Genomic DNA, 18529 nt, shown 5'->3' on the forward strand with positions numbered 1-18529 from the left:
ATGTGTTGTATCTTGCTGTTACATCACCTTTGGCTTAAGTTCATTTGTACTTGGGAAGGGAATTACACTGCATACTGTACAAGTCCCTCACTTCCTCAGCCTCCGTGGGAGGAAAAGACAACCCCAGCCCTGTGAAATGTCCAGGGAGCAGCACAGGTTGGCACTTTGGAGTTTTCCATGCCTTGTGTCAAAGAAAACACCATATAAACAAGTAGCTGTGCTGTTAATCCTTTCTGAAGTGACTGCAGGATGGGAGGCCGTTATGAAACACAATATTCAACGTGAAAACACAATTAAAGCATCCATTTTTGGCATTCCATCTGTGCAGGTTTTCAGGCTTGCAGCTAGATTCACTGCCTTTACAGCTGTGCTGCAACCCACCAGCATTTTGTGTTTTTGAATAAGAGCTGTGTTACTGTATTTTCTCATCAGCCTGTTGTCAAAATGGCAGCATCCCATATAAATTCTGGTTCTTTTTTTGCAGTGCTGGGTGTCTTGGCTGTCTCCATTGACATTTCCCCTTTATCACTGCAATATTTCACATAGTAGTGCTTCCTTTGCTTTCTAATATTTCAAAACTTAAGAAGGGCAGAATGTGACACAGCAGCTATAACAAATTAAAAGCAATATTTCTCTTTATTTCCCCCCCCCCCCGTTTCCTGGCATGTGGAAGAATTAATATTATTATCTATGTGCATTTAGTTTTACCTGAAGTAATAATTCATCATTTCCTCTAAAGCCAGCAGTATTCAGCAAATAAACTAACAATTTGAAAGTGAAAGCTTCTTATCTTCAAGGAAATAATGATTGTAGTATTTAGTCACTGTCTCTAAGATTTGCATGCACTGCATTTCTGGAATAGTTTATTGGGGAATTCTGTTTTGTAAACAAGGTAGAACTGTTCTGTGTCATGCAACTTCTAGTAAGAGCAAGATAAATCAACTGGTACTTCTCAGCTTCCCTGGAATCTATGAGAATTGCTTTAGTAAGAAGAGCAGCTTTTACCTCCTTGTTTTAATACAGAGGCCCAGGGACTTTGGTCATTACATCATAAAATTGAATTTTAAGCTTTTCCCTCTCTTGCCACCGCCTTCATTAAAAGCCAAAAAATCTCTTCAAAACCCCAAAGTGACCAAACAAAACCCCCATGGCAAATTAGAACAAAAGACCCCAGTGATCCCTCTGCTCAGTGTAAAGCCACCTAAATAAGATTTCAAATTTTTGGTCAAAAGTAATCATATGGAATCAAACTCTGTCCCTCCTCTCCATGGTGCAGCCAGGAGGAAGTTTCAGCCACTCCTTGTTTTGTTTCAGCACAGGTACAATCTACAATAACACTAAAAAAATAAAAAGAGGGAAATGCTCCTGTTTCACCTTTGCAGCTGCAGGGAGCCCTGAACACTCAGAGCACTCAGGTGTAGCAGCTCTGTTTGGATGTGGCAGGCAGGGAAAAGCTGCATTTTCATTTCCTGTAAATAAGCAGTGGGTATATTCAGGGAAGCACTGGAAATAAGTTTATTAAATCGAAAAGCAAGAGGTTCTTTTTACCCTGTCAGCTTTTTGTTGTTCTTGCTGGGAAACCCAGCAGCACTGTGGAGGTAGCAGAAGGGAAATAAATCCATGTGTGAAATAATCCCAGCTGCTGAGGTTCTTTGGGGGTTCCCAGGACACTCCTTGCCCTGTGGCCTCACATGTGGCTTTCCTGGCACCACGGAGGCAATGTCTCATCTCGCTCCTTGCCTGAGCTCTGTCACCCTGCCCTGACATCTGGATTGTCCCACAGAGGTTGAGGGATGCTCTCTGTGGCTGGGGCTTGTGCTGCACCCCTTTTTGGGGAGACAAGGCACAGCAAGAGCTGCTCTCTTCACTGGCTGGGCGTGGAGACTTCAGTGTCTGCTGAGGGATGATGTGTGAGCCATCAGAGCCCTACACCCAGCTCTCCCCTCTGCTTTGATGTGTCCCCTCTGCCCAGCTCCCCCCTGTGCTCTGTCCCCCAGCCTGGCCTCTGACACCTCGTGTCACACTGACACAAGTGACGAGTGCCAGGCTCTCCCTGCTCCCAGGTGTCACTGGCATGGCTGCACCCAAAGGTTCAGTGATGAGGAAGGAGCAGCTGCTCTCCTGGCAGGGCTCCCCAGGAGCTGCAGCTGCCTCCTCTTTCCCACACTCGTCCTTCATCACTCCCTGAGAGATGCCACCTCTTTGCTCTGCAGGCAGAGGCAGGTCCACCAGCCCCGTGTGCATGGGTGGAGGAAGGAAATTCCTCCCTGTGAGGGTGCTGAGCCACTGGAACAGGTTGCCCAGACAAGTTATGGATGCTTCAACTCTGGAAGTGTTCAAAACCAGTCTGGATAGGGCTTGGAGCTACCTGGGGTAATGGAAGGTGTCCCTCCTCGTGGCAGGGGGTTGGGAAGAGATGATCTTTAATGTCCCTTCCAACCCAAACCAACTGGGACTCTTTTTTAAATACAGATCACATCAAAGTGACAAGAGAAGGAGGAAGGGTCAGGAAATGGCACTGCCTGGACTGGGAGATACCAGGGATGAGAAGGTCTTTCACCACTTGGACATCCAATCCTTCCTGCTGCCCTGGGTGAAATGAACAGGGTCTATGGTTTATTAATGTTCAGCTTTTTATTGAAAAGTCAGCTCAGCAGGCTGGAGGCTGTTGTAGCTTTTTCCAGTAGTCGAAGGGTGAGAAAGCTGCAGAGTCTGTCCCTGGAGTCTCCATGGCACGCTGGTAGCCGGAGGTGAAGAGGTGTCCAGTCTGTATCTGAAGTCCCAGCAGACCATCCTCTCTCCTTTCCTCCTGGCACAAGGGTGAGCAGATGTGCAGAACCTGCTGCAGCTATCCCTCTATCCCTCTCCTGCCCTCCTGGTACCATCAGGAAGAGTGTCTCTTCCTTTGTTCCTGCTTCCCACAGCCCAGTCCAGTCTGGTCCCCTGCAGGCTATGGTGACAGGTCAAACACAGACCAGGGATGGGGTTCCCTTTTCCCCAACCAGCGCACCCATCCAGCCCCCTCCACTGTGCCCATCTTTTCCATTTAGGGGTGTTTTCATCCCCCAACCCCCCTCCCATGATTCCACTGAATTATTTTCCATCCTAGTCCTAGTTTGGGTGGGGGTGTAGGTGATTGCCAGGAGCAATTGGCTAATTAACATTTCAATGTCAGTACTTAGCCCAAGCCAAGTGTCCTAGCCAGGCTATTTTGTTCATAACACTGGGGAGCAGGCTGGCAGTGAGAGAGCTCCCTCCCCACAGCCCTTAGAAGCAGCAGGTCTGTGGGAGGGAGCCTGGCAGGGACAAAGACAGGGAGACAGGAGAGCTGGCAGGCTGAGGACACAGGCTGGAGGAAGAGTGGCTGTGTCCCTAGCTCACTGTAGCCATATTTTTACAGGACTTTTTAAAAGGGAATATAGTGATTAGGCAATGGATAATGGGTTTAAAGTGAAAGAGGGAGGGGTTAGATTAGGTTTTAGGGAGAAATTCTTTCCTGTGAGGCCCTGGCACTGGTTGCCCAGAGAAGCTGTGGTTGCCCCATCCCTGGAAGTGTTCAAATCCAGGTTGGATGGGGCTCTGAGCAACATGGGGTAGTGGAAACTGTCTCTGTCCATGGCAGGGATTTTTAAAACAAGTTTTAAGATCCTTTCCAACTCAAACTATTCTGTGACTCTGTGATGTTTTCCTGCCCCTGGGCAGGAGGCAGAGGGACAGGTGTGTTGGAAGCCAAAATGTCCCTCAGACTTTTTTAAAAGTTCCAGTCCTTAGTCAGAAGCATTTTAGACCCTAGCAAGCAGCTGGAAACAGCTGTGATTTTAAGTTTGAGCCATAGAATGAATTACCAACTTTGAAAGTGGAACAAAGAGTTAGATAATATAGTAGAATTAGTTACAAAGTAGAGGGAATTTTTTTTTTCATATTGTACAGGGGGGTTTCGGCACCTGTACAGGGGGTTTTTACTTTATACATAGGGGTCAGAAGTTCTGAAATGGAAGAAAGTGGGCTGATCCTGTTCTTCCTCCTTCTTCTTCCTTGCCTCCATGTTCTTGGTGATGCTGGCACTTATAGATTAGTTTAGAGTAGAAAAGCACCTTATAACATGAGTAGTAAGTAATAGAGAAAAACTGTAAACATATAACACGTAATATATCATATAAAAGATAGCAGCAGCCCTAAGCAGAGAGAGAGAAGAAGAAAACACCAGACAGTGAGGGTGTCAGGAGTGTGTGTGTCTCTGCCTAGGCCACTAAGCAAAGCCCACAAAGACAATCCTTTAGATAACTAACAATAAACTGCCTTGAAACCAAACAACAAGAAGCTGCAAAGCTTTTATTTAGAAGCACGAGTTAGGAGAAAAGCTTTACCACCACACAAAACCCCTAAACCAACCCCAAAGTTCTCACACAGGTGGTGTCACTGAGGCTGGGAGCTGATCCCACCCTGGCCAGCTCTAGGCCATGGAGGACATTTGCAGAAGGCAGAGAAGCCAAGCTGCCCCCAGGCTTTGCTCCAGAGCTGGGGGAACTCCTGGTTTGCAGCACTCAGCTGCCAGGACCTGCCCAGCCACTGCCCACACCCTCCTCACTCTGCTGGGCTCCTGCAGTACATCACACACCCCCAGCCCTCTGCTCTGCCTGAGCCTGTCCTTCTCAGCCTGCAGACAAAGGGAATTTACCCCAGTGAGCACCAGCTGCTCATGTTTAGCCCTGAGAGAGGAAAGCCAGCTCCTCTTGGAGCAGACAGGGCTGCAGCATCCCTGTGCTGGGCACTGCTTTACCCAGCCCTCACCCACCCTGGAGGGGGTAAAGTGAGAGTGACCTGTGGAGACATCCTGCCCTGCTCCCCAGGCAGCACTGGGCACTGATTTGCAGGGAAATCACGGTGTGGTGAGTGTTATAAATGAAAATTTATTCAGCTAGATTAAAAATAAAAATAATTTTATTAGCGGTCAAATTCTATCTAGCCAGCCACAAGGAAAGAACAGAGCTGAGCCCGGGCATTGACCCTGGGTGTGCCACAAGGAGTCAGCCTCAGCAGAGGTTTCCCCTATGCCCACACACCTCCATCCTGGCCCAAGAGGTTTTTATAGGGAAAATTCCGCCTGAGGCCATGATTTCAGCAATCAGTCTTTTCTTCTATTCAGAGTCCATAGGTTAATAAGATTTTCTTTTTTTGGTGATGAGGAGAAATAATTCAATGTCTGGAGTAGGTGAATTCTTGTTGGGAGTTTATGCGAAGGCTGCATTCACATGGATCTGTCTGAGGATTCCCATGAGATCCACCTTGGGCTGTTTATGTGATGAACAGCACCCGATGGTCAACACCTGGATTCCCAATGATCAATACCTGGATTCCCAATGATCAACACCTGGAGTCCTGATGGTCAGCACCTGGAGTCCCAATGGTCAACACCTGGATTCCAGCCATGACCCATCTCCTGGCTGAGCCACATCCTTTTACTTGTAAATCAGTTTCCAATATACACCCAGTCTCACCTGCAAGGGGGGTGGAACTAATACAATGGGCATAATCTAACAAGTATCCAATATTACATTTTTCATACAAGGAATGGTGCAAATTATATTTACTACACCTAACAGTGAGTAAAGTACAGCCCGTGTAAAGGAAAAACTCTTCCTGGGGTGGCAGAGGTTGCCTGGTCTGGCCCCAGTGTTCTTTGCTTTGTGCCTGTGAGTTCAATGGGCGCCTTGCACTCAGCTGGGCTGAGCATGGTGTTCCCAACTCAGCTCACCCACTCACAATAAAATGACTAATTAATGAGGAAATCATATCTAAATTACACTGGTTTAAATTCATCAGAGGAGCTGAATGCTCAGGGGAAATGGGAGACCTGTGGATTTTGCAGGAAGACAAGGAAGCTCCTCTTCTTTCATACAGAGCATGTGATGGACAGTGGAAGGTACTTTTTTAATGCTGAAAATCCTGAGTGTGTGGTGATGTCTTGAGGCCACAACAGACGTGGAATTTGCTGTTCCATGGAAGCTAAAAAGGCACCTTTCTCTCTGTCTTGAGATGGAGTAAAAGCCATAGATCCACATTTCATTCTTCTGCTCACCTGTGTACAATGCAAAGGTGTCAAGAGCTTGTTGTGAACATCAGTGTGTCTGTTCTCAGCTGAAGCTGCCATCTGGCATAGCAGGATCAGAGTGCTCATCAGCACTCATTACTTTAAACCATTGCCTGAGATTTCTGTGGGCTACACTTGTTGATTAAAAAAAAAAAAAACCAACAAAACCAGAAACCAACAAAATCCCTTTGGATTTGCTCAGGAATTATTCCCACACAGGGATCTAGGGCAGGAAGGGAAAGTCTTCCTGGAGCCAAGGGTCCAGCCAAGCTCCTCTGGGGAGTGAGCAGATCCCCTCTGCAGTTTCCAGGCAGGATTCTGCCTGTCTGTGGAGGAGCTGCATCAGTCCCTGCACACCCTGCCATGGGCAGGAGCTGTGCAATCAGCAAATCATTCCTGAGCTACAACAAGAGAAACAAGCTGTGGCCATCACTGCCCCTGCCACAAGCCAAGCAAGAAACTTCAGCCAAAAAAAAACCCCAAAAATGTGCAAAGGGCTTTGCACTGGCAACTTCTTTCTGGAGGAATGTAATTAGTGTTTTATTGCAAATGTAGGTGAACCTGGTGGGAAGAAATGATGATGTTTGACTTTGGTTTAGAAGGTTGAATGATTTTTTTATTATAAGTATATTATAATACATTAACATAGTATTTAAAGGAGATACTAGAACTATATACTTATTTTTTCTAATTACTATATTTAACTAATTAACAACTTGTGACTCTCTTGCGAGTCCAGCCACAGGTGGATTTGATTTGCCAACAGGCTCAGACAATTTTCACTAGAATCTAGTCAAGAAAGTAAACAATTCTCTAAGCACATTTTGCATAAGAAAAACCAAAAACAACAAAAATTTTTTTTTTCTTTCTTCTCTCTGTGCTCTTCTATAAAAAAAGTCTTGAGAGAGAGAAGAATGTACCTACACAGTGTTTTACTGACTGGGTTCTGCATGCTGGTGACTTTCCTGACTTCTCTCTCAGGGGATCAGCACTGTGCTCACACAGAGGTTCAGAGAGGGCTTGCAGAAGGATTGAGGTGGGAGGAGGAGTTTGCTGTCCCTGCAGAACACTCAGCACCAGCACCACCATCATCTGCTGACCTACCCTAGGGCATGCACTGCATCCCTGGAATTCATTAAATGTCCTATTTTGGGTTATAAGGTCAGCTCCTTGAGGCAGAAACTGTGCTTCACTTCACTCCTGCAGACTGCCCAGCAGTTTGGGGCTACCATGGTAGGAGATTTTCTTCCAGAGAAAGTAACATGCAGGATTAGAAGTGGAAAGGAAATTAATGACATCTGCTCTAAGTTCTCCTAGGAAAAGGAGACACCCATTCCCATCTTATCCTGGCAGGTATCTGTCTCCTGCTGGGACTCCTGGAGAAAGATGGATGAATTTCAAACTGAGAAACTCCCAGTGCAATGTGACAGTTTTATGGACCCATGTGGATAAGCATTGTGGAAATGTTGTTAGAGCTAGACTGAATTTAGATTTGAGAGATTAACCCTCACATTTGAGGTCAAAGTTGCAGCTTGAGCCAAACCCACTTGGGGTGATTCACATCAGAGACCCTCACTAGCACCTGTGATCATTGTAAAATTGCCAGCTGGGAAATCCCAGCTTGATATGGAGGAAGGAAATACTGGAAAACGTCATGGTAAACTCAGTGGTGAGAGGGTAAACTGTGGCTCCATTTCAGTTCCTGTGGTTTTAGGGGCTTGTTTGACTTTCTGGTTGCTCTGCCTGTGGGACCACTCAGGGCTGGGTGGCTGATGTACATTTCTTATGGATTCATATTCCTGGCAGAGGTGTTGGAAGTGATCAGTAGCTTTTGATAGTTGCAAAATTTACTGCCAGCACCGTGTAATCACTGAGAAAAGTGGCTATTATCCTCTCCACCCTGCTAACTCCTTGAGGATAAAAAAAATAATCTAAAAATTTTGTGTTATTTTCTCCTTTGATCCTCCCTTGGCAATGCTTTAGAACAATGGTTGTGCAGCTGGGAGTGGGGAGACTGATGTGGGTGTCATGTGAAGGATTTCAATGTGTTTTGTGAAGGGATAATGAAACAGCCCTCAAAGATGGGGAGTCCTTTCAAATGATCAGTCCCCTTCACCTGTATAAAGACAGACATTAATGTTCTTCTGAGACTTTGTGAACAGTGTGTACCAGCATGAAAATAAATGCCAGGCTCTTATACATGTCCTTGTTCTTGTGCTGCTTTTCCTTACATGAGAATACATTTATATGGACTAAAAAGAGACTCTTAATGGACTGGAGTAGCTAATATTATAATGCTGGAAAAATTAGTGGAGAAGATAAGAGATTTCAGCTTTGGGCAGTGTGGGACATGGCTGGAGCTGATGGCAGCTGATGAACCTGTATTTGGGCAGAAGGAGGTAAAATCATGCCTGATGCAAACACTGCAGCCAGCACGTGGCAGGAATCCACCTGTTCTTGCATCCATGAATCTCTAACTGGAATTTTGTCTGATGAGCCTGCTCTGCAAATTTGTGCACAGATGGAGCTGCCAAACCAACTTTGCTAAAGGTGCTATTGCAACTTGAGACACCAGCAGCATGGAGCCATTTAACTGGTGTCCATGTGGCCTTATTCAGGTGCTTGGCAGCAGTGCCTGGCACTTTGCTCCTGGCTAAAGCCAGCCCAGCCCTCAGTTTTATTCTGTGCACACAGGTCCAGGTGAGAGGTGTCAGTGTCCTGTGTCCCCCTGGATCAGCTCCTGCCTCTGCTGCCCTGGGGGCTGCACCTTGCACGGATCCCTGCAGCAGGAGGGACCCCAGTGCACTTCCTGAGCCTGAAATAGAATTCCAGAATGGTTTGGCTTGGAGGGGACCTTCAAGATCATCTTGTTCCACTCCCCTGCCATGACAGGATACCTTCTACTAGCCCAGGTTGCTCCAACCCCAATGTCCAACCTGGCCTTGGGCACTGCCAGGGATCCAGGGGCAGCCCCAGCTGCTCTGGGCTCCCTGTGCCAGAGCCTGTCTACCCTCACAGTAAAGAATTTCTTCCTAATATCTAATCTAACCCTACTCTTTTCTCTTTTCTGGTTTGAAGCCACTTCCCCTTGTCCAGTCACTCTCTAAAGGGAGTGGCCTTGCTGGGAGAGCAGATTGGAGCGTGGCCTCCCTGTCCTGCAGACCAAAATTCTCCTGCTGTGCACCGAGAAAAATGGTGAAAGGATTTGGCTGCTGATGCTCCTTAATGCCTGCAGTGATTTTGGAGGAAAGGGGAAAGGGGAAAGGGGAAAGGGGAAAGGGGAAAGGGGAAAGGAAAGGAAAGGAAAGGAAAGGAAAGGAAAGGAAAGGAAAGGAAAGGAAAGGAAAGGAAAGGAAAGGAAAGGAAAGGGAAAAGGAAAGGAAAGGGAAAAGGAAAGGAAAGGGGAGAGGGGAAAGGCTCCACAGCACAGAGCATCCATGGCTGTGTCCCAGGCAGTAGAGGAACAGCAGAAGCTGTGCCAGGGCAGCAAGGGCAGCATGTGCCACATACCCAGAGCTCATCCAGGCACTTCCATCTGCCCTAGTGTGTTTACAGAGAAGCTCATTTTCCAGGCAGTTCCTTGGAGGCACCAGCCTGCAGCTTCAGGAAGACTGCCCTGGGTAAATGCACATTCTGATATGACTCAGGGTGGTGAAATGAACTTTTTTGCTGAGCTCTGAAAAAGACAGGGCTCAAAAATAAAATTTAAAAACCTGATCTGGCAAACAGGCTTTGATTTTGACCTCACAATATGGAGTAATAAATCCATCCATGAAGCAAAGCATAGGGCTCAGTTCTTTTTTGAGAATGTCCCAGGGGTTGTCATTCACTTTTACAGCCTGCAAACAGCATTCTCACTCTGCAAACTCTGAGTTCCTCCTGCAAGTCACGCCATGGAGCCCCTCTCCAAGTACAATGTGTCTTTCAGAGTGATTATTGTCTCCCCAGTTAAATGTTAACGACTGGGATGAGAAAAGACCTTTGTCCTGGAGATAAACTCAGAGGTGTTACAAGGTTGTTGCACTGGAAATAATGGACTTAATCTCTGCATTGAAAGTAGTAAACACTCTATGAGTTAGCCTGTGCAGTTCATGTTTGAAAGAAAGAGCTGCACCAAACTAATTGGTACAAGCTTTTAATACTAATCAGCCTGTAACCTTTTCAATTTAATTTTAGCTATTTTCATGCAAAGGATGCCTGGATCTGCAGAACACCTACGTGAAGCCATGTGAATGTCTGTAATTCAGTGCAGTTCAAGGCTGTGGGAGCTGCTGAGTGCTCACAATTTTCTCCTCAGTAGAAACAGTTAGATAAATACATAAATAAAAATGTAGGCTTGGAAATGCCTTTTTTTCCCCCTGCCTTTTGCATGCAGTTGCCAGTGGATGAAGCTGGATGAGCTGTCCTGTCTTATGGAGGGCCAGCCAGCAGGCAGCACCTGATGCTTCCTGCATGGGTGGAAAAGGCAGCCTAAAACACAGGCCAAGGAGTAAATCACCATGCAGGGTGGGGAAATGCAACAGCTGGGAGGATAAAATGAAAGACTGTAAATAAAGGGCAGATTCCTGTACTTTTTGTCCATTACAAGCCAGGATCTCCCTGGCTCTGGATGCCGCAGCCTTGGCTCAAGAGCCCAAAAATGGGTGATGTGTCCTCTGCAGGCAAAGGAGTCACTGCCCCTGGAGATCTGCCCTTGGCAGCACACAGCAGGCAAGAGGAGGAGGATCCAAGTCTTGGGTGAGGGGGAGAAAAAGGAAGAAGAAAAGAAATGAAGGAATGAAATCATCCTTTATGACACACGCACCGCCCCGGTGAACTGTCAGGAGGACACGGTGCTTTACACCTGTGAGCCCAGAACATTAAGGAACATATTGTTTTTAAACTTGTGACCCCATAACCTATAGGAACATATTTCTTCAGCTCTTTCCCATGATAAGAAATCATTCCTGCAGCCAGTCCTGGAGGCAGCAGTGATTCCAGTTGCCCTGGGCAGCACTGGGGAGTGGTGGGAGGGCAGCTGCCACTGGAGAAACACCAAATTCCCACTGTCAGCAGGGTTTGGTGGCAGCTTTTCCAGCTCCCTGTGCCTTTTCCATGTCTGTGCTGCCCACCACCCTCCACAGGACCCAAGGGCAGCAGGGATCCCAGCCACAACCATGAGTTTCCATGGCTGTTTCAAAGCCTGGCAAGGAAAAGTGGTGGAAAACACTTCCAACAAGCGTGTTAGGGGTTTGTTTTTTAATATAACTCTGCCTGAAATGAATTTGGTTATTTTGGAAGGGAAATAATAAGCACATAAGCACTGCTGTGAATGCTCATTTCATTTAGCTGGGGCTTGCTCAGTTAAGAAAATGAAATTTCGAGCTTTCAAGTTTGTACTGGTTTCTGGGCTTTTGGTGGCTTTTTGTGGGGAATTTGCTCATCAAAAGGGAAATCTTTCCACCTTCCTAGTGAGGTGGCTAGGTCCCCAAGCTTGTTGGTGCTTAAGGTGGGGTTATGTCGATACCCTGAATAACAAGCTGTAATTTTGGTCAGCCCTGAAGTGGTAGAATCAGTGCTGAGAGACAAATTGTCTTCCAGGGCTTATCCAGGGCAGCTGCTAGCTGGGCATTCCAGAAGGCATGGCTTGGGCACACACATTTGAGGAGGATTGATATGTTTTTGTGTTGATTTTTCTCATGCCATTTTCCAGCCTGGAGTGTGTCCCAGCTGTCCTGAGCCCAGAACAGCATCAGTGGGTTGAGAAAAATTTGGGGGGTTTTTTGGGGGTTTTTTTTTTGGGTTTTTTTTTTGTTTGTTTGTTTTTTTTTTAATAAAATAACAGAGTTGCTCCAAGTCCCTGTCATTTAGAGCTTTAGGGCAGAGGATCTGCTGGGTCTGCCAGCCAGGCTGTAATTGTGCTTCCATGCAGTTTGGAAAACAGATTTTTCCTCAGAGGCTTTATAGCAAACGTTGGCTGCGACAACACCGGTTTGCACTTTCCAAACCCTCCTGGTTCTAAGTTTGTCTTGCAACAGAGCCAAGAGTGGTGTTACAAAAATGTCTGCAGATAGCTGCTTTATGTGTGTGCTGGTGCCTGAGTACACCTGTGATTCCTGACTACCTGCCAAAATAGCCAGAAAGCTTTTTTTGTGCGTGTGAGTTTGACTTCTCACTAGCCAAGAGCCAGATTTGCTACACCACCACGTCTGACCTGGTGGTTACAGCTCCTTCCTTGATGAGGACATCCAAAAAGTGGGTTTTGGCCAGAGGTTTTTTACTTTCTGATAATAGGAACTGTTGGTTTTTGCATCCAAAAAACCACCAAGTGCTTTACAAATGTGGGTCTCCCTGTTTGAAAGGAGATGGAAGCCCTGGCTTACTGACTCGCCCTAGAAGGGATTTGAAGCCAGTGACAGATTATTAAGTTTATTATTATGACTTACTGGGGTTTTTTTGTGCCAACACAGCATTCACACACAGACGTCCAGTGTCCCATTTTTTCAGAGTCCAAACAACATTTCTGCCTAGGCACTGCCCTGGAGAGCTGAGAGAAAGGAGAAACCACCTGCAGCTCTGCCTTCTTGCCTAGAAAAGGAGCATCCAAGCTCTTTGATTTTAAACACACTTCAGAAAGTATTTGCTATGTTTTTCTGGTGCTAAACAATCCTGTTGACAAGGGTGCTGTGTGGAAGAGGGTGGTGCATACAGAAGGGTGGCTCAGGAGGCTCCAGAACCACCTCTTGGACAATAATTTCTTTGAGCTGGGAGTCAGAGCAGCAGCTGGATGTTCCTACTTGAGGCTCCTTTCCTAAAAACTCTTCCTGTGGGCTGGGGTTGAGTGCTCCTCATGCCTGGCAGGCTTGTTCCTGTGTTTTATAGCTACAGGTAAATCAAGGAGATGGGAAACAGGCAAATAGGTGAGATTTTGTGTTAGTGGGGCAGATGATTTGCCCACTCTGTTTGATCTCTCAGAGAAATTTTTACAGTATGACAGGAGAATAAAAGCAGTGTATGTGCTCTTAACCCCACAGACCAGGCATGAAGGTAAAATTGCTCTTCAGATGTTTTTAAGGAAAATGGGGTATTTTGCAGAAAAACCCTGCTGTTTAAAATGGGAAAACTGAACAGTGCATGACAGTGCTTCTCCTGACATGCTCAAACTCCCACATGGGGCAGATGCTGTTGTTATTCTGCTCAGAGGCAGCTCTGAGATGAACAATTTCCATGTACAGATACTCCTGTGGCATTACATGACTCCTGCATTAACAGACACTAAACTTCCCTTGTAAATTGGCTGCCATGGGGGCACTCACATTTTTAAAAAGCTGTTTTCCCTCCCAAGACATGCAGCCTCAGTTTGATCTGATTATCAAACCATGCTAAAACACAGAGTAATGGGCTGTGGGATCTCACAGCTTAAAAGAAAAATTAAAAAAAAAAGTAAAATCCCAGAGCTCATCATTAGTTTCCCAGGCTAAATGGTGTGGAAGTGTTATCACCCATTTCATGTTCAGCTTTGATCACAAGTCTAGGACAGCAATGCAAGGCTGGGGTGCACCTGGCACTGTCATGATGCTGAAAGCTGCAACACAGAAAATTCTCTGTAAGACACCTACTGCAAACAGAAACAACACTGAGACACAATACCCACTCTTAGTCATTGGAATGGGGGAGAGAAGATTAAATCACACTGGAGACATCTGTCTCCCTGCCTCAAAAAACTTCATTCTCATGCTAAGTCTGGTTTTAAAATGTCACCTTGAAAATGTGTGACATTTTAATGGGCTGATTGCCTGAGATTCTCAAATCCTTTAATTAGCATATGAATCACAATGTTAAATATTGTGGGAAAAGCATAAGAAATTAGAATTAGAAATTAGAATTAGAATTGCATTTCCCTTGGTTAAACATATCTTGGGAGAACTGTCTCATAGAATCTAATATTACAAAGACAAATGAGATTAAAAAAATACTGTGGTATTCCCATTTATACTATCAGCTGGTTGTGATTACATGGTTTGTTTTTGGTTTTGTTTTGTTTTTTTTTTTTAGTTTTACAGCTGTCTATGAAAGTAGCCTGGGTGTTGCCTGTTCTTTCAATAACCCTCACAGCACATTACAGCATCACCACAGTCACTACTGCAGCCCTGAGAATGGGTTGCATTCCCTTTTTCCACGTTTCTGATGCAGCTCCAAAACATTCAGCAGGATTTCATCAATGCCTTTTGCCCATCTCTCTCCAGTAAACAGTGTTTTTGGTTGCTCCTAAAAACCAGTGGAGGCCAAAACAAACCGTCAATTCCCAAAAATCCTTCAGTCAGAGAAAGCCAAGGAGCCTGCACTGTGCAAGAAGCTCCTTTGTGCCAGGGTCCATGGCTTGGTGGGAGCCAAGCACATGGATAAATTCTTGCTGGATCAGGCTTTGTGGTTAGAGAAAATCCTTCCAGCTGAAATAAACCTCCCATAAGGATGTAACTCTTAGGAAGTTTTAGTGGGAGGAGGGGGCAGTCAAGCTTGCACAGGAGGTTTTCTCATCTGCTGTGAGGCTCAGTGCAGGAGCTGGCAAGGCCTCAGCAATTGTTCATGGCTCCTGCACAGCTCATCTGCTCTGGGAGCTGATTTGTGACGGAAATCCGCTTGAACGGAGATGGCAAATTCGATTTACTTGTGCAAAAGTAGTGAAGAATTCCACAGAAGAACAACCTGGCAATGTACTTTGGATTATAAGATTTAGGAAGGGAAAAGAGCACAAACCACATAATTCAGGTTCGACCTTCCAGCATCAGAAGTTTGAGGTTAATCAAAACTAGGGTGTAGTTCATTCATGAGGATGTCTGTGTGAGTTGGAGCTGACGCCGTGCTTGGATCTTTCCATTTCCCTTAGGATCTGTTCAAATCCCGGGATCAGAGCCCTTTCCAGTTTGCAGCAGAAAGCCCAAAACCACACACAAAAAGCTGTTTAAAGGAGGAGGCACCAGCAGACAGAACTAGCTGTGAGTCTGTCCTGGGTCTCTGGAAACTTCCAGGTAGGAACAGAGTAGAGGGATGGATGTTTTGGAAGTTTTGGGGTAATTTGGGTCTCCCTGAGAGATTGGAGAGAAACTGAAATAACACAGTTTGTGTGCTGATGAAAGAGGCCAAACACAGGAAATGGCACTGGGGGAGAAGGGAGAGTTAAACTCAGGATTAATGTGCAGAAACAACAGGAGAACCATCTGAATTTCCAGAGCAGGAGGCAAGATTTGCTGTTCAGGGCTGGTACCAGAGACCTGCCAGAGAGGCTGAAGCGTTTCCTGGCCCATGGGAAAGGGAAAGGGAAAGGGAAAGGGAAAGGGAAAGGGAAAGGGAAAGGGAAAGGGAAAGGGAAAGGCTGTCCCCCTCCTGCTCATCCCTCTGCAAACCAGCTGCAGCTCTGGGCTTTGCAGAGCTGGGGAGCCAAGGGGAGCCCCAGCAATGTCCACACCTGTGATTGCCAATGTGGGAGATGCCAGGGTGGATGGCATCCCTACTCCCAGCAGCCACACCATGGCAGGGCCTGAAACTCTCAGCAAGGACCTTTCCCAGCTGGGAGAAAGCAGGTGAGCAGCTGTTGGAACTCAAAATGTCTCTCAGACATTTTTAGAGGTTCCAGGCCCTGGTCAGAAGCATTTTAGACCCTGGCAGGCAGCTGCAAACAGCTGTGATTTTGAGTTTGAGCAATGAAATGAGCTACCAACTTTGGAGGTGGAACAAGCAGTCACAAAGGGTTAGATAGCATAGTAAAAGTAGTTACAAAGTAGAGGGGAATTTTTTTTAGTATTGTACAGGGAGGTTTTAATACTTGTACAGGAGGGTTTTTACTTTGTACATGGGGGTCAGAAGTTCTAAGATGGAGGAAAGTGGGCTGATCCTGTTCTTCCTCCTTCTTCTTCCTTGCCTCCATGTTCTTGGTGATGTTGGCACTCACAGATTGGTTTAGAGTAGAAAAGCACTTTGTAATATAGGTAGTAGGTATTGGGGAAAAACTATAAACATGTAATACATAATATATCATATAAAAGATAGCAGCAGCCCTGGGCAGGGGGAGAGAAGAAGAAGACACAGACAGAGAGGATGTCAGGGTGTTTTTGTGCCTCTGCCCAGGCTGCTGACCAAACAGCCACAGCCCGAGAAGAAAATAATTTAGATAACTCACAATAAACTGCCTTGAGACCAAACAGCAAGAGCCTGAGCAGTTTTTCTTTGGAATCTTGGGTTGGAGGAGGAATTTCACCACCACATGGGACCCCAGAGCAAGGCTGGGGTTCCCACAAGCATCATGGCTGTGGCTGGATTCTCGTGGGGCATTTACTGCAGCCTTCCCTTTGGGCAGGTGGTGCACAGGAATCAACCCCAGCACTGTCTCTTCACACAGCTGCAACACCCGGGCAGAGCTGGGCTCCCAACCATCACTAAACCATCCATGGAACCGCAGCTTTCCATGATGGACCACAGGAGTAATTCCCAGGTTTCTCCTCCAAGGAAAACCATCCCCCTGCTCTCCTGTAGAGCCCCTTCCCTTGTATTCATTATGGGAGCATTGTTCTTCAGGAACATGCACTGTTCTCATGTGAACACATACACAAAATGAAACAATAACACCCATTTCTGTAGAAGAATATATTATTTAGCAGATTGGTTTAAAAGTTAAAAAAAAAAATCTGTACATCTTTGAAGGTGTCTCTTGTTGGTTTTTTTTTTTTTTTGCATCAACAAGGATAAAAATGTGTTTGCAGCATGGTTTTTTCAGCTTTGTGCTCCCTTCTTTGCTCATGCCGAAGGATCCCGTGGTGTCCAACTGTACCAGGCCACAAAGCAACCCTGCAAACTCACTAAGGTTTCTTCTGATTTCTTCTAGTGTAGAAAAAAAAAAAAGGAAATTGCATCCACTATGCTGGGCTTCTGAATGTACTGTGAACACTATAAAATTCAGAGAATAATGAGGAGAAATGTGTCATTAGGGCCTACCAGGCAAACAAAAATGTATGCCTGGACCCTTGTCAGTGTATAAGCATCTGGTGAGCTCTGCTGTAGTTAGCATACTGCTGTACACATATAGAGAGTACCTCAACTAAAACAACCCCTGGTGCCAGGGCATCATTTCCCAGAAAAAGGCTCCTTAACTAAACTCTGATTTGTCTCTACAGCCTGCAGGCAGCTGGGTCACCCAAAAGGCAGATCTGATGGAGGTTGGAGCTGTGCTGCAGCCTGAGCAGTGTCCGCAGGGAGAATCCTGCTGGGAGGCTGTGGTGGGAATTCAGGAGCCTGGGGGATCCTGCCAGGAGGCTGTGGTGGGAATTCAGGAACCTGGGGGATCCTGCCAGGAGGTTGTGGAGGGAATGCCAGAGTCTGGGGAGCCCGCGGTGTCCGATGGCAGCAGCACCTCTGGGAGGAGGCTGCAGGCTGTGGATTCATCTCTCCCTGCATGGTCCCACTTGGATTTTGACGTAGCCACCACCTCTCCTTGGCTAACACAGCATTTCTCAAACCAGAGTAGCCTCAAGGCTCGTGGTTGATTTGTTCAAAGGCTGTTTCCTCTCACTTTTCGGTACTGCCGGTTGTCAAAACGTCACTTTTCTGTTTCTGCAGCTGGAATGAAGAGCAGAGCAGGATTAATCCCCCCTGACTCACACTCACAGTGCTGCTGTGAGTCCCACGCTCAGCTCTCCACAAGGCATGTGCAACATTTCCTGGGAAATAATAGGCAGCAGCTTGGAATATCACAGGCATTGTTTCATCCAAACAGCTCTGGATGAACGTCCTGGCTAAACAGAACTCAGTCTTTCTCATCAGCTATTGTACTAGGATCTCAGATTATTAATTAAGTCCTCTTGTTTCAGAATATTTCTGAATCCAAGCATCTCCTATTTTTTAAGACCTCTTGTGCCAATACACTCTAATTAAAACCCCATCAATTTGTATAGAAATGCTGTTTTGACAGCTTCTATAAACCAGAAGTAAAATCTCAACTCAGCTTAAAAGATGAATAAAACTCAGAAAGTCTGGCAGTCGTATTTGAGTTATTTTGCCCTCGTTTGACAAATGCTCCTGCCTAAATGGAAAAATGCCTAAAAGTCTTTGTTCTCCTTTAAAATTTAGTGCCCCCGGAGCCTGTGCTCTTTGATCAACAAGCCTCAGTACTTCAGCTGCTGAAGGGCTTTTTCTGCAAAGCACTTGGGAGGAGATGGGAGCTACAGCAAAGCTACTGTTCCACTCATGGATGATCACGTGGAGGAACCTTCATTACCCACATATCAAACAGTATCAGCACAACTGGTGCTCCAGGGCACTTCCCAAGTTATTTTAATGATGGAGTGGCTGATAGCACCCTGCCTACATGATGAATTTCTTCATATCAGAAACTCCCTACTCTGTGATGCCATTAGGGCAGGTTTTGTCGTGGATCTTGGCAGGGAAAGGAGGCCCTGGAAGAGGTGT

General features: G+C 46.1%; 1 protein-coding gene across 1 annotated transcript in view; it reads right to left on the reverse strand.

Annotated features, from left to right (window-relative positions):
• Positions 1–16696: 16696 nt before the first annotated feature.
• The window catches only part of PDE9A (phosphodiesterase 9A), a 54517-nt gene continuing 52684 nt past the window's right edge, over positions 16697–18529 (reverse strand). Inside the window, exon 18 of the mRNA XM_021546766.3 lies at positions 16697–17680. Within this exon, the coding sequence (XP_021402441.1) occupies positions 17630–17680 (51 nt within the window). The 3' untranslated portion in view covers positions 16697–17629. The remainder of the gene's footprint in view (positions 17681–18529) is intronic.

The sequence above is a fragment of the Lonchura striata genome, chromosome 1 (genome assembly GCF_050655825.1).
Source record: "Lonchura striata isolate lonStrDom1 chromosome 1, ASM5065582v1, whole genome shotgun sequence".
In the NCBI taxonomy this organism is placed as follows: Eukaryota; Metazoa; Chordata; class Aves; order Passeriformes; family Estrildidae; genus Lonchura; species Lonchura striata.